The sequence below is a fragment of the Theropithecus gelada genome, chromosome 9, assembly GCF_003255815.1.
Source record: "Theropithecus gelada isolate Dixy chromosome 9, Tgel_1.0, whole genome shotgun sequence".
In the NCBI taxonomy this organism is placed as follows: domain Eukaryota; kingdom Metazoa; phylum Chordata; class Mammalia; order Primates; family Cercopithecidae; genus Theropithecus; species Theropithecus gelada.
Genome location: NC_037677.1, coordinates 560863 through 584955, shown reverse-complemented (window position 1 = coordinate 584955; position 24093 = coordinate 560863). Strand labels below are relative to the sequence as shown.

General features: G+C 48.4%; 1 protein-coding gene across 2 annotated transcripts in view; it reads left to right on the top strand.

Annotated features, from left to right (window-relative positions):
- Positions 1-94: 94 nt before the first annotated feature.
- Positions 95-24093, top strand: part of DIP2C (disco interacting protein 2 homolog C) — a 368414-nt gene continuing 344415 nt past the window's right edge. For both annotated transcript variants that reach the window (XM_025396905.1, XM_025396903.1), the window contains exon 1: positions 95-263. In XM_025396905.1, the coding sequence (XP_025252690.1) occupies positions 179-263 (85 nt within the window). In that variant the 5' untranslated portion in view covers positions 95-178. The remainder of the gene's footprint in view (positions 264-24093) is intronic.

The following is a 24093-nucleotide window of genomic DNA, read 5'->3' as shown; positions in this document are numbered from 1 at the left end:
TGGCGGGGCCGCGCTGAGGAGGCGCCGAGGGGAGGGAGGTCCCTGCGCGCCCGCCGCCCGCCTCCCGCGCCCGCGCCGCCGCCTCCTCCTCGGTGCGGTTCCGCCGGGCGCGAGGAGCCGCCGAGACCTCCGCCTGCGAACAAAGAGGAGGCCGTGCGGGGCGCGGCGCCCGCGGAGCATGGCGGACCGCAGCCTGGAGGGCATGGCGCTGCCCCTGGAGGTGCGGGCGCGCCTGGCCGAGCTGGAGCTGGAGCTGTCGGAAGGTAACCGGGCCCCCGCCCCGGGCCGGGCCGCGCTGTCACCGGGGAGGGCCGCGCGCGGAGGGCTGGGGGCGCGGGGCCTGCGGCGGGGCGGGGGCCGGGCCCGGAGGGGGAGGTGCGACCCCAGCCCAGAGCGTGCGCGTCCCCCGGACCCCCAGACCCCGCGCCCTGGGGACGTTTGTGGGGCCGCGATCCCCCGCGCCCTGGGGAGGTTTGTGGGGCCGCGATTCTCCGCGCTCTCGGGGTGTCTGTGGGGCCTGGTATCCCCCGCGCTCTGGGGGTGTCTGTGGGGCCGCGATCCCCGGCGCCCTGGGATGTTTGTGGGGCCGCGATCCCACCGCGGATGTTTGTAGGGCCGCGATCCCCCCGCGCCCTGGGGGTGTCTGTGGGGCCTGGGCGCCGCGCGGGGACGCAGGATGCAGCGGGCCCGGCGGGATCGGCCTTCCCGTGCGCTCTGCGCTGGAGCCGCGGCGTCCTTGGTGCAGCCGCGCGGTGCGCGCCACCTCCTCGCTGGCGGGTTCGGCCTGGAACGCCCGGCCTGATTTCAATGCGAAACTTGTCGTTGGACCCCGGGTTGGATCTCTGGCGCGGCCCGGGGGATCCCATCCCCATTGTTCGCGGGCGCTGCGCGGGGAGGGCTGGGCGGAATCGTCCACCTCCCCCCGGGCTGGGCTCCGGCCTCGCCGTCCTGGTCCTGTCGTAGGAGGGTTTGCGGCGGATCGGCCACCGCGGTCTCATGGAGGGTTGTGTACGCCTCTTATTTGCTCTTCATGGCGGAGATCATGTGCTCAACTGTCATAAGTTTCAGATCGGGCTTTGCCAGGTCTTTTTCCCAAAACCACTGAAGTTCCCAAATCTGAAATGTTTGATGTGTGTTTAGCCGTCTCCGGGCTCACCCTGGTCAGGCCATTCCTGTAACGTGGGGTGGGATGGGGGTGGGCCGGCGCGTCTCACATTTATATTTGGAGCAGTTTAGCATGGTGAACTTTTTTTGGGTAACGGTTTTGTGAGGGCCGGCAGCCAGAAAGTAAATTCATTCGTGCCAATTTCCACCAGCAGGGAGGAGCTGGTGTTGACTTTGTGTTTTCCTTTTTAACACTTTCAGGGCAGAGAAGGGAGTGAGCAGGGGCCGTAGTATGCAGCCAAATGCCTTTCCAGACTTATAGGGATGGGAAATGGTCCTGTTTTTCAGTTTCAGATGTGGGGTTCCACGAGGTGTGTCAGTGTCCTGTAACGTGACACAGTGGCGGGGAGGACAGAGTCTCCCAGGCCTGTGGGCTTGGATGAGGAGTGCATGGCTAGGAGGCAGGAGAGGCTGTGTGCAGGGTTCGGATGTAAACTGGTAAATAGAGTGTGCTGTGCAGACAGCTCGTATGGCGGGTAAGGAGAGTATCATTTGCAAAAGGCCCATCCTGGTCATTTGATTGTGTCAGCCTTGGGTAGGTTTCCTGGCTCGTGTCATGGCCCAGGTGCACCCCTGCCTGCAGCAGCCGTGCGCTGTCTCAGGACAGGGACTTCTGTGCTGCCTGCATCACACTGATGTGAAATGTCAGTGCCCCAACCATGCCATCTGAGCTCAGGGGTGCAGGGCGAGCCCCGTCTGAGTGTCCCCCACCCACTGCCAGCCCAGAAGTTGGACCCACATTTGTTCCTAGAGTGTGGGATGTCGCTGGGAACGGGTGTGCGGTGTGTCGTGCGTCGTGGCCTTTCGAGGTGATGACACTTGCCTGTCAGTCGCTCTTGAAGGGTGAGTGATACCGTCTTGCTGCCCAGACGATGGCAAAGCCACTTTCGACGAAGGTGTGCTCAGCCGAATTCCCCGTGAACACCTTGCGTCTGTACAGGTTTTTTAAAAAGGGCTTAATGAGTTTCTTATCGAGCGACCAGGCAGAGAAGGAGGTGTGTGTGTTTGCATGCAGGAAGCCTAATTATGTTTTTTCCTTCTATATGAATCTTACTGAGACCTGAGCTACACATTTAAGAAGAAATTGTGAGAGGGTTGCTCCGTGGCTCCGTTCAGCCTCCCTGCGTCTCCGGCCTGTGCTGGCCCCACTGTCTCATCTGTTCGCTGGATGGTCTTTGACTTTGCTGTGAAGTGTGGGTTTGCCCAGGTTGAGTTTATGGGGGTAGTGTTGTAAGGTCATTTGGAATTCTCTGTCTCATAACCACATAAAACAGTTTTACGGGCTTAAATTAGATGAATCAACTTGTTTTCCAGTATTGCTTAATAGAAACCCAAGAATTGAAGGATCAGAAATCTGTGTTTCTTTATGTTATTGGACTTCCAAAATTCCTCAACATATCTGCTTTCAGAGTGAAAGCTGAAAACAGCTGTTAATGCTGAATTAGTTCCCATCTTCAATCAAAATTCAAGTGGAGAGAATTCTTTAAGTTAGTTGTCATCATTTTATTAAAATATCAGAAAATATTATAGAAACATATGTGGAATTTCCAGTGCTCATTTCCTACAGAGGAGGATGGAAAAAGTTCCATTTTAAGCACGTAACGTAGACTGAAAGAAGGAGTAGAGCATTCCCCTGAGGTTCCTGCGTGGGCTGCCAGCCTGCGTGGGTCATATGTTGTCTAGGTTTCGAGACCCTGGTCTGGTTCTGCTGCGCCCGCCTGCTGGCTGCCGTTACATGCACCTGCTGCTGTTCCGCTTTGTGGAGTTGTAGGCGCACTTCTTGCTGCGGGGCCGAGGGCTCCATCCTTCTTCCACTGCCTGTCCCTGCCCCGTGCCACCTGATGCCCCTTGCAGAGGAAGGCGAGGCCAGCTCACACCACAGAGCACGTGGCCAGCAAAACACAAGGGCTCTCTGTGGGGAGAAGGGCTGGGCAGCGCTCGTGGGAGCTGACAGCCTCAAATCCGTGTGGGGATACATTCGGGGTGTAGGGTGAGAGGGGTCATCTCCTCACATACTTGGGTCTGCGTGTGAGCCAGGGAGGAGGCCACACAGGTAAGGAGGCCACACGGGTCGGGAGGCTGTGCAGGTGGGGACACTGCGGGTGGAGAGGCCATGAGGGTGTGGAGGCCCCTCGGGTGAGGAGGTTGTGTGGGTGGGGAGGCCACATGCGGGGAAGGCTTTGCTAGTGGAGAGGCCCCATGGGTGGAGAGGCCCTGCTGTGAGGGTACAGAGGCTCCACAGGTGAGGAGGCCCTGTGGGTGAGGAGGCCCCATGGGTGGGGAGGCCATGAGGGCGGGAGGCTAGGCTGGTGGAAAGGCCCCATGAGTGGAGAGGCTGTGAGGGTGCGGAGGCCCCACAGCTGGGAGGAGGCCCTGCGGGTGAGGAGGCCATGAGGATGGGGAGGCCCCATGGGTGGGGAGGCTGTGAGGGTGCGGAGGCCCCACAGCTGGGAGGAGGCCCTGCGGGTGAGGAGGCCATGAGGATGGGGAGGCCCCATGGGTGGGGAGGCTGTGAGGGTGCGGAGGCCCCACAGCTGGGAGGAGGCCCTGTGGGTGAGGAGGCCCCATGGGTGGGGAGGCTGTGAGGGTGCGGAGGCCCCGCAGCTGGGAGGAGGCCCTGCGGGTGAGGAGGCCCCACAGCTGGGAGGAGGCCCTGCGGGTGGGGAGGCCTCCAGGTGATCTGGAGCTCCATTCTGGGGAGGGTCAAGGAATGGGAGGGCTGTGGCAGCTGCTTTCTCATACTCCTTTCCCCAGAATATTTTCTTCTGCCTTCTCTTCCCTACATTTTTGCCCTTCATAATTGGGTATTTTTTGTGGCTTTAAAGGGCCTAAAAATAATTTCATTAACAACTGATACTTTACGTGGAATTGCCAAATTGGAGTGGAAACAGAAAACTTCCCCATAAAGACAAACTCATGTCTTATTTATTTTTTATTTTTTGAGATAGGGTCTCACTCTGTCTCCCAGGCTGGAGTGCAGTGGTGTGAGCTCAACTCACTGCAACCTCCACCTCCTGAGTTCAAGTGGTTCTCGTGCCTCAGCCTCCTGAGTAGCTGGGATTACAGGTGCCCGCCACAATACCTGGCTAATTTTTGTACCTTTGTAGAGGTGAGGTTTCACCATGTTGGCCAGATTGGTCTTGAACTCTTTACCTCAGGTGATCTGCCTGCCTCGACCTCCCAAAGTGCTGGAATTACAGGCATGAGTCACTGTGCCTGGCTTCATGTCTTATTATTATTATTATTATTTTTAAAAAGATTACATTTAGCTGTTGATTCCAATTAGGAAGAAAGTTTCTCTGTTGACTGGTCACTGATCTTTTTGGGCAGTGTATGCTTCAGAAAGCGTTTTTTCCCATTTGTTTAGGAGGCGCTGAATTATTTTTAACTATAGAACTCGTGATATAGCCTGCAAAAATTGTTGGTTTTTGGTGGAAGAGAAGTTTTGAAAAACAGGTGCCATGCTTTGCACTCTGTGGCTTTGGTCATTGTCAGTGTGTTCCATGCCCACTGACTCCATCCTCCATGCTCTGCTAATTAATGTAGCCGATTCCTTCAGTGATCAGTTCTGCTCCCCAGCGGTGCAGCCTAATGTTTTGTCAGCAGGGGAGAACCTGCTCACGGAGGGGGGTGAAGGCTCGCACACGTGCCGGGTCTCCCTGCGTTGGTTGAGGGACCTGTGTGTGTGTGTTTATATATATATATATATATATATATTTTTTTTTTTTTTTGAGACAAAGTTTCACTCTTGTTGCCCAGGCTGGAGTACAGTGGCGCAATCTCGGCTAACTGCAACCTCTGCCTCCCGGGTTCAAGTGATTCTCCTGCCTCAGCCTCTCAAGTAGCTGAGACTACAGGTGCCCACCACCACGTCCAGCTAATGTTTTGTATTTTTAGTAGAGACGGGTTTCACCATGTTGGCCAGGCTGGTCTCCAACTCCTGACCTCAGGTGATCCCCCTGCCTCGGCCTCCCAAAGTGCTGGGATTACAGGCTTGAGCCGCCACACCCGGCTGTGTGTGTTACTATTAGCACATATGAATATGTGTCAAGTGCAGAGACGTGGTCTTCACATAGCCTGCACGTTGCTGTCGCCAAAGAGGGGACCCTAAAACGATGGCCCAGTGGGGAGTTTGTAGGTTTTGGGGGTGGCTTTTTCAGGGCACTTGGCACAAGGTCACAGATGTGTGGCTTTCGAATGGAGTTCTGTCCCCTGCGTCCCCCAGCCCTGTGCATTTCTTGGAGGTTCGACCCTGCACAGTGAGGAAGACACACTTGTGTAAGAGCTGACCTGAGGGCTGCCTTTCAGAGCCTAAGAGGAGGCCCTGAGGACTCTGTACACATTGTTTTCGTTGAAAAGAAATAGTTTACTCTGAAAAACAAATGTGCAAAAGCCGAGCCTCATTGAGCCTCAGAGACAGTTTGTTGTAACTGGGAGGAGGGCGGGAGCGTCAGTGGGTTCAGGAGGGTGAGGCCTTCTTGGACAGGTAGCCTTGTTAAATCTATCTGAAAGTCACAGATAACTAAGTATCAAGTCGTCACAGATATTTAAGTATCCGGAATGAGATGGCTATGGAAAACATGAAAACATCGTTACTGGTTACATGCATGATGCATCCAAAACATTGTTACCTGCGCAGTGGCAGCACTGATATTTATGGGCTTTTGAACGTGTGGACTGGAGTGTTAAGAGTCCTTCAGAGTTATGACAGTAGTTTGATTTGAATGTTCTTTTCTTGGCGAATAAATGCTGTACATTGAATTTACCCAGCAAACTAGGAAGGTGAACCCACACGAAGGACACAGGCCTGTGGGCTGCTCCAGGCGCCCTTAGGGCGTTGCGAGGCCTGAGCTACGTGCTTCCCGCTCAGCCTCCTGAGAGCCGTGACGGCGTCTCTGTTCTGCCTCACACTGGACCTGCTAGTTTCATATTCTTGTTATGGTTCTGAGGCTACAAGCGGTTGGATTCTGTGAGTCACTCTCTGTCTTCCTCCTCCAGCTGCTTTCAAATGGGTCGTCTCTTTTTTTAGAACTCATTTTTTAAGCAGTGATTTATGGGGTGAGTTGTAGTGCTGTCCTGAACTGCAGAGGGAGCGCATTGAGGAACCTGGGTTTTGATGCTGTGCACATCAGCTGAGTCACCAGCCCAGGGCCCCGTCAGTCCCATTATTAAGCTCATTTCTTGCTCTTCTCATCGTTACTCAGATGCCTTAAAAAAAAAAAAGCAAACTCCTGCTTGCCGTCACTGGCTGAGTTTGGCAAATGGGTGTTTACCCTGGAAAGGGGCATTTTGTCCTCTGGAACGTCTAAGGCACCCTTTGGTGACGTGGTCGGTTTCTGACCACTCTATCCCGTGGGCGTCCTTCCTGCTTCCACCTTCCCTTTCCGAATGCCTCCGCCTCCAGGGCTTTAATTTTCCTTCTGTGTGTGTGCCACGCAGAGGTTATGACTGTTGTGCCAGGGCCCTGTTTTTTTTTTTTTCTGCTGAGGGCCCAAAACTTGCTACATCTCAAAAGAAGCAATTGCATCCATTTGTTCGCGATGAGCATAAACAGTGCCCTTTAAGGGAGACTAATTGGTAAACCCGGCTGCTGTGGGTAGAAAGACAGCGGTGGCCGCGGAACGAGGGCTCTGCCTCTTCAGAGCCTGCACAACTGTCCTGCTTTCTTTCTTCAGTATCCAGTAGGGGGGTTAATTTTAATAAGCCCTTGAAACCAACAAAGCAGGAAAGTGCTAAGACAGTGAGTTGTGAGATTTAAAATTACAACCAGCAGCCTCTTATTCTTCCTTCACTGGGGGTTGCCGCTTCGCTTTGGGGCTGCAGGGTATGTTTGGCAGCGACACCGGCCCTTTGTGCTGTGCGACTCATGAATTGAGATAGTTCTTTACTAAGTGTTTTGTGCAGTAGGTATGAAAATGGGGAAAGAGGGAGCACTGTCCGGGGCGGAGAGGCGTGGAGAGACGCTATGATACACAGTGAGTCCTTTTCTTCTGGGCTCCTGGTTTTACATCTTTTTTTTTTTTTCTAATGGCTTGAAAGATGGTTTTTGTGTCTTAATTAAAAGATTGAAGACTGTGGGTCAGACCCAAACTAATTCCATTGGCATCAGAGAGAAGGATTCTTTACATATTTATCTGTAGGCATAATTGATTTTTTTTTTTTTTTTTTGCTGAATTATCTGGTTAGTCATTACATTAGAGAAGTAATATTAAAAATTAAAAAATAAAAAATGTATCTGTAAACACATCCCCCTTCCATTCCAGTCTTTGTCTCTGTGTAATTTTAGAACCTTGAGCCATGATGTACATAGAGTTTATATTCTTTTAATATCTTGCTACTTCATTGTTATAATGTTTAATCTCTGGGTTGATGTATCACGGGTTACTTGACCATTTCTTACAGGTGTTTGGTTTAGTTTTTTTTCCCCTTAATGCTAATGTAAATTTGAGTGGCTGGTAGTTTTAGCAGGATTTAAGGCAGAGCCTCAGATAGGGTGGTGGATCGATTTATAGTCCCTAGTTTGAGGAGGGAGGTGGCAATCTGCCCTTTCTTCTAAAACTGATATGTTAAATCACAATGGACATTTACTTGATTTTGAGCACTTGGGACTCCCCTGGGGTTCACTGGTATTGCAAGGTCAGGGCTGCTGGAGAGGCCCCCAGCGTGCCCAGCGCAGGGTCCTGAGCGCATTGCTGCAGGACAGAAGCCCTGGCCTTTGTCCTCCAGTGGCCATCGCTCTGGGAAGAGCTGGCTGCTCCAAGAATGAGGTCTATGCTCTGAAGCCCACAGTCAGCAGACCAGCAAAGGTCAGCACAGATGACCTTATATGAATCATTCATTTAACAAGCATTCATGGAATACACATTCCGTGCAGTTGGAACTTAGAGTGGAAGGCCATCAGCTCACTGTTGTCTGAGCAGAGCTTCGTCCCTGGGTCCCTGTTGAACTTAGAGTGGAAGGCCATCAGCTCACTGTTGTCTGAGCAGAGCTTGGTCTCTGGGTCCCTGTCATAGCCTCCGCTCCTAGGAGGTGCACAGTGAGTGTTGGGGGACCCTCCACATGCACAGTTGCCGAACAAGGACCCCTCCCAAGAGCGTCAGCCCTGGGCCCTGAGCTCTGAAGAAGAGGAAGGCATTCCTGGGGCCGACTTCCTTTCTGGATACTGAGCTCTGCACAGAGAGAAACTCTTCTGCATTCACTGCAGTGAAATTCATAAAACAAATAACACTTTAGAGACTGGGGCCTGCATTCCCCAGAATTTCCATGGCCACAGGTGGTGGCGGCACCATGTGACTGGAGTCTGCGTTCCCCAGAATTTCTGTGGCCGCAGGTGGTGGCTGCACCATGCAACTGGTGTCTATGTTCCCTGGAATTTCCATGGCCATAGATGGTGGCTGTACCATGTGACTGAGGGTCTGCGTTCCCTGGAATTTCCGTGGCCATAGATGGTGGCTGTACCATGTGACTGAGGGTCTGCGTTCCCTGGAATTTCCGTGGCCATAGATGGTGGCTGTACCATGTGACTGGGGTCTGCATTCCCCGGAATTTCTGTGCCTGCAGGTGGTGACTGCACCGTGCGACTGGAGTCTGTGTTCCCCAGAATTTCTGTGACCATAGGTGGTGGCTGTACCGTGTGACTGAGGGTCTGCATTCTCTGGAATTTCCATGGCCATAGGTGGTGGCTGTACCATGTGACTGAGGGTCTGTGTTCCCTGGAATTTCCATGGCCATAGATGGTGGCTGTACCATGTGACTGAGGGTCTGCATTCCCCGGAATTTCTGTGGCCATAGATGGTGGCTGTACCATGTGATTGAGGGTCTGCATTCCTGGAATTTCCGTGGCCATAGATGATGGCTGTACCATGTGACTGAGGGTCTGTATTCCTAGAATTTCTGTGGTCGCAGACGGTGGCTGTACCATGCAACTGAGCTCTGCATTCCCTGGAATTTCCTGGGCCACAGGCGGTGGTTGCACCATGCGTCAGGTCCTCTGTCTTAGGAGTTGGTGCCATTGTCTCTGTTACTCCCTTGCCTGACCCAGAGCGGCAGTTCCTGACTTTATCACTCCCAGGAAACACACAGGCATCTGTTTTGGATCCTTGTTTTATTTCCCCATCACCGGGCGCGGTGGCTCAAGCCTGTAATCCCAGCACTTTGGGAGGCCGAGACGGGTGGATCACGAGGTCAGGAGATGGAGACCATCCTGGCTAACACGGTGAAACCCCGTCTCTACTAAAAAAAATAAAAAAAAAAAAAAAAAAAAAAAAAACACCTTTCTCATCAAAGGGAAATTCACATCCCTCTAAAGCTGAAGATGGTGTGGGGCCCCCTGGTGGTCTTTCCAAGGCATTATCAGCAGGTAAATTAAACCGTATGGGCCAGTGTACCTGAAATGAAAAGAGAAAGGTAAGTCGTGTCACTAAGCTTTGCTGGGAGATTCAGGGTCTTTGTCAGTGACAGAATCATCCAAAGTAAGTTGTTGTTCACTGCAGATCGACACGGTTAGCTGTGTTGGGATTAAACTTACCCAGTGTCGACAGAGTGTAGCTTAATCCTCATGGAAGGGTGTCAAGTACATTGAAGAATAGCTGCCGAGCCTGCTATTGTCGGGAGAGGGGCAGGTGCATCTCTCGCTTAGCCCAGTGCTGCAGGAGGCCGGGCTCACGTCAGGCTGTACGTGTGAGCAGTTTGGATTTTTAGCATGCTGGGACGGTAAAGCACAAACATCTATTTTTAACTTGTGGGTGACCTTCTTCTGTGCTGCTTGAGTCTCTGTGGGCCTTTCTCTGTTTCTTTCCTGAGGAGTCTGTGCCAGGGTCCCAACCACTCTCTGGGCTGCACCTCGGCGCCTGCCCAGTGAGGAGCCTCTTCCTGGTGGCTGTGGGACTGGGCTGGGCCCACACTGTCAGCATCATCCGGGGTAAGCAAGCCCGTCCCTCCACACTTCAGTGTCCCCAGCTGTTGAACAGGGCTAATCAACTGACCGTCAGGATTAATGGGGATCAGATGCACTCATCTCATAGCCCTGTTTGGTAAATAGCCACTTCCACTCTGTCCTCCAACGTGCTACTCTAGACTTTTTCTTTGCCTCCATTTAGCCAGGTGATTCGAGGTGACAGTGACTATCAAGAGGGACGTACAGAGGAAATCAGTGGAACAGAGCTCGAGGAGCAGACATGGGCACACGGAGCACAGTGTGGGGAGCACAAGTGCAGGGAGCATAGGCATGGGGAGCACAGATAGGTGTGGGGAGAACGGACGTGGGGAGGATGGGTGCGGAGAGCACAGACAGGTGTGGGGAGCATGGGTGCGGGGAGCATGGGCGTGGGGAGGACGGGTGCGGGGAGCACGGGTGTGGGGAGCATGGGGGTGGGGAGCATGGGCGTGGGGAGGACGAGTGCGGGGAGCACAGGTGCCCGGAGCACAGGTGTGGGGAGCATGGGTGTGGGGAGCATGGGTGCTGGGAGCATGGGCGTGGGGAGCATGGGTGCCCAGAGCACGGGTGTGAGGAGCACAGGTGCCCAGAGCACAGGTGTGGGGAGCACGGGTATGGGGAGCATGGGTGCGGGGAACACAGGTGCTGGGAGCACAGGGTATGGAGAGCATGTGTGTGCTTGCTCTGCTCTGACAGATGCTGCCAAGCACGTACTCTGTGCTCAGATGGGTCAGAGCCTCAGTACCTCTTTTTTAAAAAAATTCTTTCTTTTTTTAAAGATAGGACTTCTGTCTTCCTGGTGGCCCCTTTTAGTCGATACTCTTTTAAGCCTGCTTTTCCAGAGGAAAGCTAGGAAGGATGGCCTATATAGGTTCCAGTCTGGGCATATCTGGAAGAATGGCCTGTTTTAGGTTTGAGTTTGGCATATCTGGGGACATCTTTGAACCTCCACTCAGAGTCCCACAGCTACCTGTAGAGGCTCCCCAAATGTCTGCTGGAACTTTACCCTCTGCTCGGGGATGATGAAGAGCAGAACCTCACCCTGCCACGACCTCTGGGCTCCTCCTTCCTGGAGGGCAGTGCCTTGGTGGCCAGTGTGTGTAGGAGGCTGGGCTGGCACCTTCGGGCTATGCTCTGCAGCGGGGGCTCGTGACATGGGGCATTCTTGTGCTCTGCACAGGGACTGGTGATGTGGGGCATCCTCGTGCACTGTGGACCATGTGGGGTGCACATGAGCTAGACAGCTCCTGGAATTCGGAGCCTGGCTGCATCTCAGGCCACCCACCTGTCTGTGGCACTTCTGGGGGATTGTGGGGACCGTATGAGTCTGTGTCCCCACCCTCACTGGCTGGACACCTGTGCCAGGCTGGGGCTTTATGTTTCACAATCCCCTGTTCCGAGTTGTGTGAATGTTTATTTTCATTACCTACTCTTATAAGCTTTCCTTTTTTAAAAAAAAATCAGAGACAGACTTTGAAGTTCCCTGGCCCCACCCTTTGTGGACCTAATGGTATTGCAGAAATTATGGCTTCAATTATGTATAATAACTGGGACTACTTTAAAAGAAATGTAAAGGAACAAGGTGGAGTGGCCATTTCAAGCGGTACATCATGCTGGATTCTTAAGTGAACATTATCAGGCTTTCAACACATTTTCTCTTTTTATTTACTTTGGAGAATATAATGGGTGCTTGGAAGCTGTTGGAATTTAGTAACAGGAAGTCATCCTTAAGGAGCTATTTAAGCAAGGGGACAGTTGGAGTAATGTAAGTTATGAACACACCTATTCCAAACCAGAGAAATAAAAGCATCAACTGTGCTGGAGTTGAAACTTGGTTGCTAGTGTGTCTTTCCTGCCCACAGTGACTGTGGCAGTGCTGTGGGCAGGAAATTCTGGAAAGAAGACTTGGTGCCAGTGGTAGTTTTTGTGACGATTCATTTGCTTTCAGCTCAAGGGACTATAGTCTTATTTGCAAATGGCTAGGTCTCCACCAATGGACCACAACATTGACATAGGACAAATGAGAAATAGCCCTTGGGTTTTTAACAATTATTATTTTTAATGGACACATTATAGTACATATCCATGGGATACAGTGTGATATTTCAATACATGTTTATCATGTGTAATTAGCAACTCAGGGTAATTAGCATGTCCATCATCTCAAACATTTGTCATTTCTTAATACTGGGAATATTTAAAATCCTCTCTTCTAGCTGCTTGAAAATATACAATAAATTGTAAACCATAGTCACCCTACAAGGCTATAGCACACTAAATCTTACTTTTACTATCTAGATGTAATTTTGTATCCATTAGCCAACCTCTCCCTTTCTCCCTTCCGGCCACCCTTTCCTGTCTCTAGAATCCACTGTTCTACCTTCAGACGGTAGAATATAATTTTCCTCATAGAGATCTTTAACCCTCTTGGTTAGATTTCTTCTAAGGTATTTTTATTTTTATTTTTATTTTATGTTTTTGTAGCTAAATGGGATAGCTTTCTTGATTTCTTTTTCCACTGACTCATTGTTGGTCTATAGAAATGCTACTGATTTTTATATGTTGATTTTGTATTATGTAACTTTATTGAATTTATCAGTTCAAAGATATTTTTGCTGGAGTCTTTTTTTTTTTTAAATATATAAGAGCATATTGTCTGAAAACAGACAATTAGAGTTCCTCCTTTCCACTTTGGGTGCCCTTGATTTCTTTCTCTTGCCTGACTGCTCTTGACTAGGACATTCGGTGCTGTGTTGAATAGGAGTGGCACAAGTGGGCATCCTTGTCTTGTTACAGATCTCAGAGAAAAAGCTCTTAGTGTTTCCCCATTCACCATTATGTTAGCTGTGGGTTTGTCACATATGGCCTTTATTGTGTTGAGGTATGTTTCCTTCAGTGCCTAATTTGTTGAGACTTTTTATCATGAAGCAGCATTGAATTGTATTAAATGCTTTTTCTGTGTCTATCGAAATGATATTATGGTTTTTGTCCTTAATTCTGTTGATGTGATGTAGCGTGTTTATTGATTTGTGTTTGTTGAGCCATCCTTGCATCCTGGGATAAATCCCACTTGATCATGGTGTATAATCTTTTTGATTTGCTGTTGGATTCAATTTGTTAGTATTTTGTTGAGGATTTTTGCATCTGTGTTCATCAGGGATATTTACCTATAGTTTTCTCTTTTTATTGTGTCTTTGTCTTATTTTGGTATCAGGGTAATGCTGGCCTTGAAGAATGAACTTGGCAGAATTCCCTCCTCTTCAATATTTTTGGAATAGTTTGAGAAGAATTGAAATAAAAATTTGTAGAATTCAGCTGTGAAGCCACCTACTCCTGGGGTTTTCTTTGTTGGGAGACTTTTTATCATTACTTAGTCATACATGTTACTCATTATTGGTCTGTTTAGGATTTCCGTTTCTTCTTGGTTCCATCTTGGTAGGTTGTACATGTCCAGGAATTTTTCCATTTCCTCTAGGTTTTCCAATCTGTTGACATACAATTGTTCAAAATAGTCTCTAACGATCCCTTGTATTTCTGTGGTATCAACTGTAATTCTTTTCTGTTTCTAATTTTATTTATTTGGGATTTCTTTTTTTTTTCTTATTGTAGCTAATGGTTTGTCTATTTTATTTATCTTTTCAAAAAAAACAACATTTTTTCTTCATCTTTTATATTTGTTAGTTTCAATTTTACTTAGTTCCTCTTTGATCTTTGTTATTTCTTTTCTTCTAGCACTTTTGGATTTGATTTGTTCTTACTCTTCTAGTTCATTGCAGTTCGTTGTTAGGTTGTTTATTTTAAATCTATTTTTTAAACATAGGAGTTCATTGCTATAAACTTTTCTCTTAATACTGCTTTTGCTGTATACCATAGGCTCTGATATGTTGTGTTTTGGTTTTCATTTGTTTCAAGAAATTTTTAAATTTCTTTCTTAATTTCTTCATTGACCCATTGGCTATTCAAGGGCATATTGTTTAATTTCTATGTATTTATACAGTTTTGAAAGTTCTCCTTGTTGTTGTTTTTTTTATTTATTAAACTTTATATTCTGGGGTACATGTGCACAATGTGCAGGTTTGTTACATATGTATACATGTGCCAAGTTGGTATGCTGCACCTATTAACTCATCATTTACATTAGGTATATCTCCTAATGCTATCCCTCCCCCCTACCCTCACCCCACAACAGGCCCCGGTGTGTGATGTTCCCCTTCCTGTGTCCAAGTGATCTCATTGTTCAGTTCCCACCTATGAGTGAGAACATGTGGTGTTTGGTTTTCTGTCCTTGCGATAGTTTGCTGAGAATGATGGTTTTCAGCTGCATCCATGTCCCTACAAAGGACATAAACTCATCCTTTTTTATGGCTGCATAGTATGCCATGGTTGTTATCTGCCACATTTTCTTAATCCCGTCTGTCATTGATGGACATTTGGGTTGGTTCCAAGTCTTTGCTATTGTGAGTAGTGCCGCAATAAACATACGTGTGCATGTGTCTTTATAGCAGCATGATTTATAATCCTTTGGGTATATACCCAGTAATGGGATGGCTGGGTCAAATGGTATTCCTAGTTCTAGATCCTTGAGGAATCACCATACTGTTTTCCACAATGGTTGAACTTGTTTACAGTCCCACAACAATGTAAAAGTGTTCCTATTTCTTCACATCCTCTCCAGCACCTATTGTTTCCTGACTTTTTAATGATTGCCATTCTAACTGGTGTGAGATGGTATCTTATTGTGGTTTTGATTTGCATTTCTCTGACGGCGAGTGATGATGAGCTGTGTCTGTTGGCTGCATAAATGTCTTCTTTTGAGAAGTGTCTCTTCCTTGTTGTTGATTTACAGCTTTATTCTGTTACAGTCTGAGAATATCCTAGATGTTATTTCAATTTTAAAAAAATGTATTGAGACTTCTTTTGTAGCCTAGCATGTGGTTGATTCTAGAGAATGTTCCATGTGCTGAGGAGAAGAATGTGCATTTTGTATCTGTTGGATGAAATGTTCTGTAAATGTCTGTTAGGTCCATTTGGTCTACACTGTACTTTAAATTTGATATTTTGTTGTTATTTTCTGTCTAGATGATCTCCAGTGCTGACAGTGGGATTTTGAAGCCCCTACTATTGTTGTGTTGGTGTCTCTCTGTCTCTGTCTCTCTATAAATATATATATATAAAAATTTATTTGAGACGGAGTTTTGCTCTTGTTGCCTAGGCTGGGGTGCAGAGGTGCAATCTCGACTCATTGCATCCTCCACCTCCCGAGTTCAAGTGATTCTCCTGCCTCAGCCTCCCAAGTAGCTGGGATTACAGGCATGTGCCACCATGCTGGGCTAATTTTTTGTATTTAGTAGAGACAGGGTTTCACCATGTTGGCCAGGCTGGTCTTGAACTCCTGACCTCAGGTGATCCACCTGCCTCCACCCCCCAAAGTGCTGAGATTACAGGTGTGAGGCACTGCGCCCGACCTCTCTCTCTATTTAGATCTACTAATATTTGCTTTATATATCTGGGTGTTGTGTTGTTGGGTGCACATATACTTGTAATTGTTATATCCTCTTGCTATGTTGATCTCTTTATTATATAATTACCTTTTTGTCTCCTTTTTACAGTTTTTGACTTAAACTGTGATTGGTCTTAAATAAATATAGCTACTCTTGCCCACTTTTGATTTCCATTAATGTGGAACATGTTTTTCCATCCTTTCACATTTAGTCTATGTGTGTCTTTATGGCTGAAGTCAGTTTTTTGTAGGCAGCATGTAAGTTGGTTTTTCTTGTTTTAAATCCACTCAGCCCGTCTATATCTTTTAATTGGGGTGCTTGGGGTCATTTTGCTATTGATATCACAGTCCAGACATTAAGATTTTCTCACCTAGTTACTTGTACACAAATTAATATGAAAAGGAAGTAGAATTTTTCTTTTGTCCTTCTGAAGATAATGATGGATTATTATTTTGATTTCTTACAAGTGAGGGACTCACCATGCCTGTTGGAATTTTAGAATTTCTTTCTTGTTATTAGGAACAGCAATGATCTGTAATGGGTTCCTGGAATCATCCAGTGATGGTCTGAATATCTTAAAAGTTTCTTTTCATGTCTCCTTTTCTATTTCTCCCCTAGTAGCCATGCACCCGGGGCAGGACATGGCCTTACATTTCCTTGGTTTCTTGATGGTTTCTTAGGTTTAGTGTTTGACACAGTTAGGATTCTGGATAAAATCAGCCCTTCTGGGAAGTGTGTAAGTCAAACAAGGACTTTCTGGTGGCGTATTACAGGTTTCCCATGCCCCATGAGTACAGGAATAGCTCCCTGGGGAAGGAGTATGGGCACATGATGGCAGGGAGCCATTCTTGGATGGTCCCATCTTTCTGCAGGACTTCTCATGCAGGGAGAAGCAGCACGCGGCGACTGAGCTCGTAGGGATTCTGCTGATAGTTTTGATCGTTATGATTTGCTCCTGAAAGGTGATGTGGAATGAAGTACAATATTTAGAATGCTGACATTCCTTGAAACAAAGATATAGAAAAAATCTTATAATTGCAGGGTGCCTTGTAGTTTTCAGCTGCTCTCATGTGGATCCTTTTCTATCCTTCTGAAATGCTTTCCCAGGAGAGAGCGTTGTTCTTCGTGTATAGATGAGGAGCCTGGGTTTCAAATGGTTAGGAATTCAGCGCAGGCATTGGAATCTTTGGTTTCCTGAAACATTTTCTATTCAAGTATAGACCACGTGGCCTCTAAAGGCTGGCTCATTCTTAACACCACGATTGGGGATCCAGCCTCACCTCTGGGGTGAGTGGCAGGAACTCCACAGCCATCCTGGGTGCTCTGGGGTGGGGTGGCTGAGCTGTGGCAGCCCCTCCCAGCTGAGCAGCAAGGCTGGGGAAAGCTCATTCCATTCCCCTTGGTTCTAACCAGGTAGACGCTTACACTGCACATTTCCTTAGCTGGGAACCTTTAGAACTTTACATTTAAATCTAATCTGTGATCCAGGGGGTAGATACATGGGTATTCACTGTATAATTCCTAAATTTTTTGTATGTTAAAAATTTTTTTTTATATGTGTCATGGACGACAAAAGAAATGCAACCCCTTTGAGTTAGGTTTTCTGTATAGCATCTTCTAGAATCAGGAGGCTGGACAGGGTTTAGTTTCATCTGAAATCTTAATCTTTCTGGTCAAGAGACGGCACTGTTAAATTCTTGGTTGTGTGGTTTCTGGGAAAGAAATATTCTAAATGAGTTCCAGGAATCACTTCTGTGGCGTTTCTACAGGAAAAGTGACCACTCTTGAAGCTTCACTGTCACTAACAAGAATGATTGTGACGGTTTCTAAGCAGTCTCCAGCCAATCTTTAGTTCTTTTATGCAGAGTGCTTTTATTCCAAGTGAAGTGCCCTTCTGTTTAATGGTGACCTCCAGTTATTACAGGGATTGCATCCACATTTGATGGACGTGAACCTGCTCATCTCTGGCTACCCAGCTTCACCCCCGGGGTGGGTGGCAGGAGTTCCACAGCCATCCTGAGTGCTCTGGGGTGGGGAGTCCCTAGTGGGAGTGGGGCCGGGAGGTTCCCATCTGATGTTCCACACTGGCGCGTGCGCCTCTCTGCCCTGTTTCCTCTGTCCGTGGGTCTGTGGTTTCCTCCGTTCCTGCGCCTGTGGCCTGTTTTCTCCGTGCGTGCCTCAGTGGCGCGTTTCCTCCCTCCGTGCGTCTGTGGCCTGTTTTCTCCGGGGGCGTGTCTCTGTGGTGCCTCCCTCCATGCGTCAGCGGCGTTTCTTCCGTCGTGCGTCAGCGGCGTTTCTTCCGTCGTGCGTCAGCGGCGTTTCTTCCGTCCGTGCCTCAGTGGCGTTTCTTTCATCTGTGCGTCTGTGCGTCTTCTCCATGCGTGCGTCTGTGGCGCTTTTCCTCCCTCCGTGCGTCTGTGGCCTGTTTCCTCCGTCCATGCGTCTGTGGTGCTTTCTCCGTCTGTGGATCTGTGGCATTTCCTCTGTGACTCTGTGGCCTGTTTTCTCCGTCCACGCTGAAGGCCGTCGCTTCTCTCTAGTCACCACTTACTGATCGCTCCCTGTGTGCTGAGCCTGTGTCAGGCGTGTGGCGTGTGTCACCTGTGTGGCAGGGGTTTGCGTGACACACAGGGACACACGCCTGGGGAGCCGCAGTGATGGGGTCATAGCCACGCAGCTCAGCCCTGGGTCTGAGGGGCTTGGTGCCCACCCAGCTCTTCCCGAAGCGGCCTCGGGGCAGATCCCAGCTCTGCTTTCTCTCCTCGAGGCACCTCATGAGGTAAATTAAGCAAATCTAAGGTAGGAAGCAGTTGTGAAATGAGACCTGGTTTCAGGTGTGTGTGGTCATTTCTCTTTACATGTTTACTTCATATACCCCAAATGATACACTTTTCCACCTGGTGTACCAATTAATTACCAGCCATTACTGGTACAAAATTCCGTGAAGGATATTTGAGGAGGGCACAGTCTCAAAAACATGCTTTATTTTCACAGCTGTGATTTGCATGATAAACCTGTCAGGACTGTAACTTTCTTTTGTTATCTTATTTTTATTTTTAGACCCTTGAGAGGAAGTTATTTAGTGATTACTTATAATTGTGAAAATAATCTAATGATTAGAGAATCTCATTAGAACAAGTATTATATTTTCTGTTCCTTGTGTAAATGAAATCATCTTAATCCAGGCTGGTGTTGGTAGGAATGGTCACGTTTAAAATGGGTAAGATGTTTATGTGATGTGTGGCCCTCCCCTATATTGTCTCTGGAACATTCCAGAACATCCATCTCAATTCTCACTTGTTGACACCCTACCCTGTTTTGTGATTATTCTTGTTTGCATCAGAATTTTGAATCCACGTACCTGAGATGATACTTACATATGCATGTACACATGCATGTGTGTGCATGTGTGTATGCGTGTGTATGTGCATGTACGCGTGTCCATGTACACGTGTATATGCATGTGTGTGCATGTGTACGTGTGTATATGTCTATATGTCTGTACGTGTATGTGTGTATATGTGTATGCATGTATGTGCACACATGTATGTATACACACGTGTACATGTGCATGCATGTGTGCACGTGCACACGGTTTTGCGTGTATGTGTATGCAGATATGTACACACGTGTGTACATGTGTAGGTATGTGTATGCATGTGTATGCACACAGATATACCTTTTCCTTTCATACAGTCTGTTTTGAGTATTGTTGTTAGGCAGTGACAACTTTCCGTTTCCTCAGTCAGAAAATGGGTAGCTCATCATTAATAAAGATGAGCGTTCAATATCAAGAATCCCTAAAGACAATTGAAATTGTCATATTAAATAAATAAATTCCCAAACAAAGGTAGTGTTCTGTACTATATGTTCACATTGAACTTTCTTATAAAAATTGGTGTGAATGTTTCCCACTTATTGGAAATCACATGACTAGTTTAAGCCGAAACGTGGAATATTAATTCTGTCTTCAGATCACTTTTGCATATTTATGATTGATCTGTTCGGCTGTTCTGGAAGCTCTGAAAACCACTCTATCTTACCCTAGCTGGTGCCACGGTTGTGAGAATTCAGGGAAACAAGGTGTTTGCCAGTTTAAGTATTTTAGATCTCAGGCTGCCTCTTTTCTGCATCATAAACCAGTCTTAAAGAAAGACACAGTGTGACTTGTAGTAGATTATATCAGTTTTATTTTCTGTGGCTGAATCATCACTCTACATTGTGAATTAATGTTATTTTTCAGATCGTCTTCATAACACAGGGAGGTTCTCCAGTGTTGAGTGCAGGTTCAGTGAAGGCACTGACACTGTTACTACGGACTTAAACAGACTTGTTTTCTGAGGTGATAACCCTGGAGTCAGGCATTCAGTGTCTGCCCATCACTTGGTTCCAAGTTCTTGGTCCCCTCCCACTTTCCTCCCCCTGCACCCTTACTTCTATCTTACCTTCTTTTTGACTCATAGGCCCTCGGCAGATGGTGTGTTGGGGGCAGGTGTCTGCTGTGAATCTTTGATAACCTTGGGAGAGAACTTTTTCTTTGGAGCAAGACCCCTCTCAATAAACTTTCAGTAGCCCGAGTATCGTCTGTTGTGTGAACTATTTGTGGAAAATGTTCAGCATTTTTCCTTGGATTTTGGCTGATCTTTCTCCACCTGCCAGTTTCTTCTCATTTTGCCATGTCTGTACCCTCACAACCCCGTTCCAGCCCTGGTTACGTGTAAAGTAATTGAAGCAGAGCTCTGCAGATGAGAGAGCACACGTGTGTTGCCCCCCCGAGTTCCCTTCTTGGCCTCTGAGTGTGGGTTGTGTTTTGTTCCGAGGGACGACTCTGAGGCTCCTGGCCCCTGTTTTGGAGCACCCCACAGCAAAGTGGGTGTAAAATGAAAAATGGGCTTATGCTGTATTATTATAATTCATAGAGCAGATAATAAAAATGCTTGAATCTGAACAGCAGCTGAAAATGAGGACATGGTACCAGTTTGGATGTTAGATGACCTTCTTGAAAAAAGCTTTCATCATACTTTAGAAACTGTGCATGTGCTGTTTTCTATTTCACACTTAGAATCTGTACAGTGTGTGTTGTATGAATGTGTTGTATGTGTGTTGTGTTGTATGTGAGTTGCATGGGTTGTATGTGCATATTGTATTGAGTTGCATTTATTTTATGTTTCTGTGTTGTATGAGTGTGTTGTACGTGTATTTGTGAGTTGCATGTTTTGTATGTTGTATGAGTGTTGTGTGTTGTATGTATGTGTATGTTGTATATGAGGTGCATGTATTGTGTGTGTGTTGTGTGTTGTATGAGTGTGTTGTACGTGTATTTGTGAGTTGTATGTTTTGTATGTTGTATGAGTGTTGTGTGTTGTATGTGTGTATGTATATGTTGTATATGAGTTGCATGTATTGTATGTTGTATGAGTGTTGTGTGTTGTGTGTGTTGGACGTGTGTTTGTGAGTTGCATGTGTTGTGTGTTGTATGAGTGTTGTATGTTGTGAGTGCATTGTACATGTATTTGTGTTGAGTTGCATGTGTTGTGTGTATGTTGTATGTGTTATATGTTGTATGAGTGTGTTGTATGTGCATATTTTGTGCGTGAGTTGCATGTGTTGTATGAGTGTGTTGTATGTGTATGTTGTGAGTTGCATGTATTGTGTGTATGTTGTATGAGTGTTGTGTTGTATGAGTGTGTTGTACGTGAATGTTGAGTTGCGTGTGTTGTGTGTTGTACATGCATGTTGTGTTGAATGTGAGTTGAGTTGCATGTGTTGTACATGAGCTGTATGAGTGTGTTGTATGTGTATGTTGTGAGTTGCATGTATCGTATGTATGTTGTATGAGTGTTGTATGTGCATGTTGTGAGTTGCGTGTGTTGTGTGTTGTATGAGTGTTGTGTGTTGTATGTGTTGCATGTGCATGTTGTGTGTGAGTTGTGTGTTGTGTGCTGTATGAGTCCATTGTACGTGTGTTGTGTTGTATGTAAGTTACGTGTGCTGTATGTGTGAGTGTGTTGTACGTACATGTTGTGTTGTGAGCTGCATGTATTGGGTGTGTGTTGTATAGGTTGCGTGTGTGTGTGCATTGTGTGTTGTCAGTGTTGTATAAGTGCATTGTACATGCGTGTTGTGTTGTATGTGAGTTGCATGTTGTCAGTGTGTGCCATGTGAGAGGCAAGGCATCCACATGACTGCTCCTCAGCCAGTCCTGCCTTGCAGCCCCTTCTGAGCATGTATCCTCCGGAGCAGCCTAGAAGCAGCAGCATGTTTGCCTCTGCCCCTCCCCAGGAGGCCTCAGCCGGATTCTGTGCTCGGCCCCCCGCTGGGCAGTCTGCCTCTCTTGTCTCTCTCGTCATCCTCCTGTGCCTCCTCCTTCTCGGGACCTGCATCCTTCCTCTGTACTCCCTGGCAAGCCACACCTGGGACTTTGGAGTTCAGGCTCTCCCCGAAACCGTTTGCTCCTCCCTGAAGAGCGCCCCCCTTGACTGGCCGTGAGCAGCTGGAGTGGATTGCAGGGAAGGGAGGCGGGTGTTCCTGTAGAGACGCCAAGGTCTTACCTGGAGAGAAGGGAGCCTGCATTGGGCAGGCCGCCCTCCTGAGGAAGGGGATGGGGCAGTAGGAGCCTCTCGTGGACAAGGGGCCCACCTCCTGCCCTCCTTCCCTCTATCCCAGTCTGTTGTGAGGGAGGGCAGGGCCCTAGGTGACTTCTATGCAGATCTTCAATTATCCAGGCTGTGAAACAAATACTTCTGTTTTTAAGATCAGAGGAAATCTCCTTTTGTTTGTCTGCCTTTTATTTTACTTTTTTTGAGAAGGAGTTGCCCAGGCTGGAGTGCGGTGGTGCAATCTTGGCTCACTGCAACCTCCACCTCCCGGGTTCAAGCAATTCTCCTGCCTCAGCCTCCTAAGTAGCTGGGATTACAGGTGCCCACCACCACATCTGGGTAATTTTTGCATTTTTAGTAGAGATGGGGTTTCACCATGTTGGCCAGGCTGGTCTCGAACTCCTGACATCAAGTGATCCACCCGCCTCGGCCATCCAAGGGGTTGGGATTACAGGCATGAGCCACCGCGCCCGGTCTGTCTGCCTCTTAGTTAGAACCTGTATATTTTATGTTTTAAATTTCCCTTTTCCAGGTCAGAGCAGTAGTGTTTCTTTTTTGTGGTGTTGCTATGAATGTCCTTTACGATTAGGAGACTGGGTGGGTGCCCTCTCCCTGGTGCCCTGCTCTTTTAGATGAGGTGGAGGTCAGCTTGGCTGCTTCTGATTTTGGGGGGTGCACTACTTCCTGGGGCAGCTTGCCGGCAGGGGCTGCCTGTGGTGTTTCCTGGGGAGCTACATTTGTCCTTGTAGGCCTGGGAAAGTAGGCCGGCCCTGACTACACGCCTCAACACACGTGCCTTCCACCGGCCCCCAGGCCCAGGTCCAGACCCCAGCTGCGTCCTGTGTAGCCTGCTCAGCTGCTGCCACCACGGCTATTGAACTTTTAATACCTGTGCGCAGACAGGCCACGGGCCCACCTCGTCAGCTTTGCTTACCCCCCAGTTCCATGTTACCTGTGCAGAAACCGGCTGCTCCCTGCAGTCCTGCAGGCGTGGTTTCCCCGGCCCCAACTCAGGCCGCAGGATCTCAGTCTCGGTGATTCTGCTGCAGCGGCCCGGGCTCTGGGAGCCAGCGGCTTCCCCACGCGGCTGTTGCTCACGTGTTCACATCGGTGCAGGAGGGCGGCCAGGGAGGGAGGCGGGGCGCTCTGGATTCTCCTCACCTGCTGCTCACCTGCTCTGAACGCAGACCAGCCGTTCTTCTCGTTCGCTTTTCCAGGGATGCTGCGAGGCTTTGGCGGGTGGGGAGTGACGCCCTTTGCTTTCTTCTCACCTTCCCAGTAGGTGCTGGAGGAATAATTAATAATAATGAGGCCAGTTCGGAGAAAACAAAAACACAATTACCTGTGTTACGTGGTCTTGTGTTACTCCAAATAGCCCTTCTTTCCCACGAACTCGCAGCCGCTCTCCCTTCCTCCACTGTAGCCCGCGTCCAGGGAGGAGCTGCGGGGCCTCTGCTTTTCCAGGGCCCTGCAGGCCTGCGTTGGGGACGGCCAGCGCTTAAAAGTCAGGGCGCCCCATAAATGCCACGGCGAAGACGTCCACGTCTGCTGGGGGAGGGAAAGCGCTTCTCTGAGTGATTTCCACCTGATCATTGACCTCTTATCAGCAGATGGTGTGGAAGGATGAGGGAATTGAATGTCTGAGATTTATGGAGTGTTCCTGTAAGAGATAAGCCTGGCTCTTGGTTTCCTTTCGCTCTCGGGTTCGTGTGATTGATGTGTTTGGTTTGGGGAAGCTGCCGAGGAGGAAAGTCACGTGAGGTCTTCGCCCAGGGATTCCCCAGTGTGAGAATCTGGCTGTGGTTTCGCGCAGCGTGTGGGTCTGGAGGGGGGAGGCCGCGTCCCGGTCCGCGTGTGCCTCGTCACGTGGCGGTGAAAGCATGGATTCCACGAG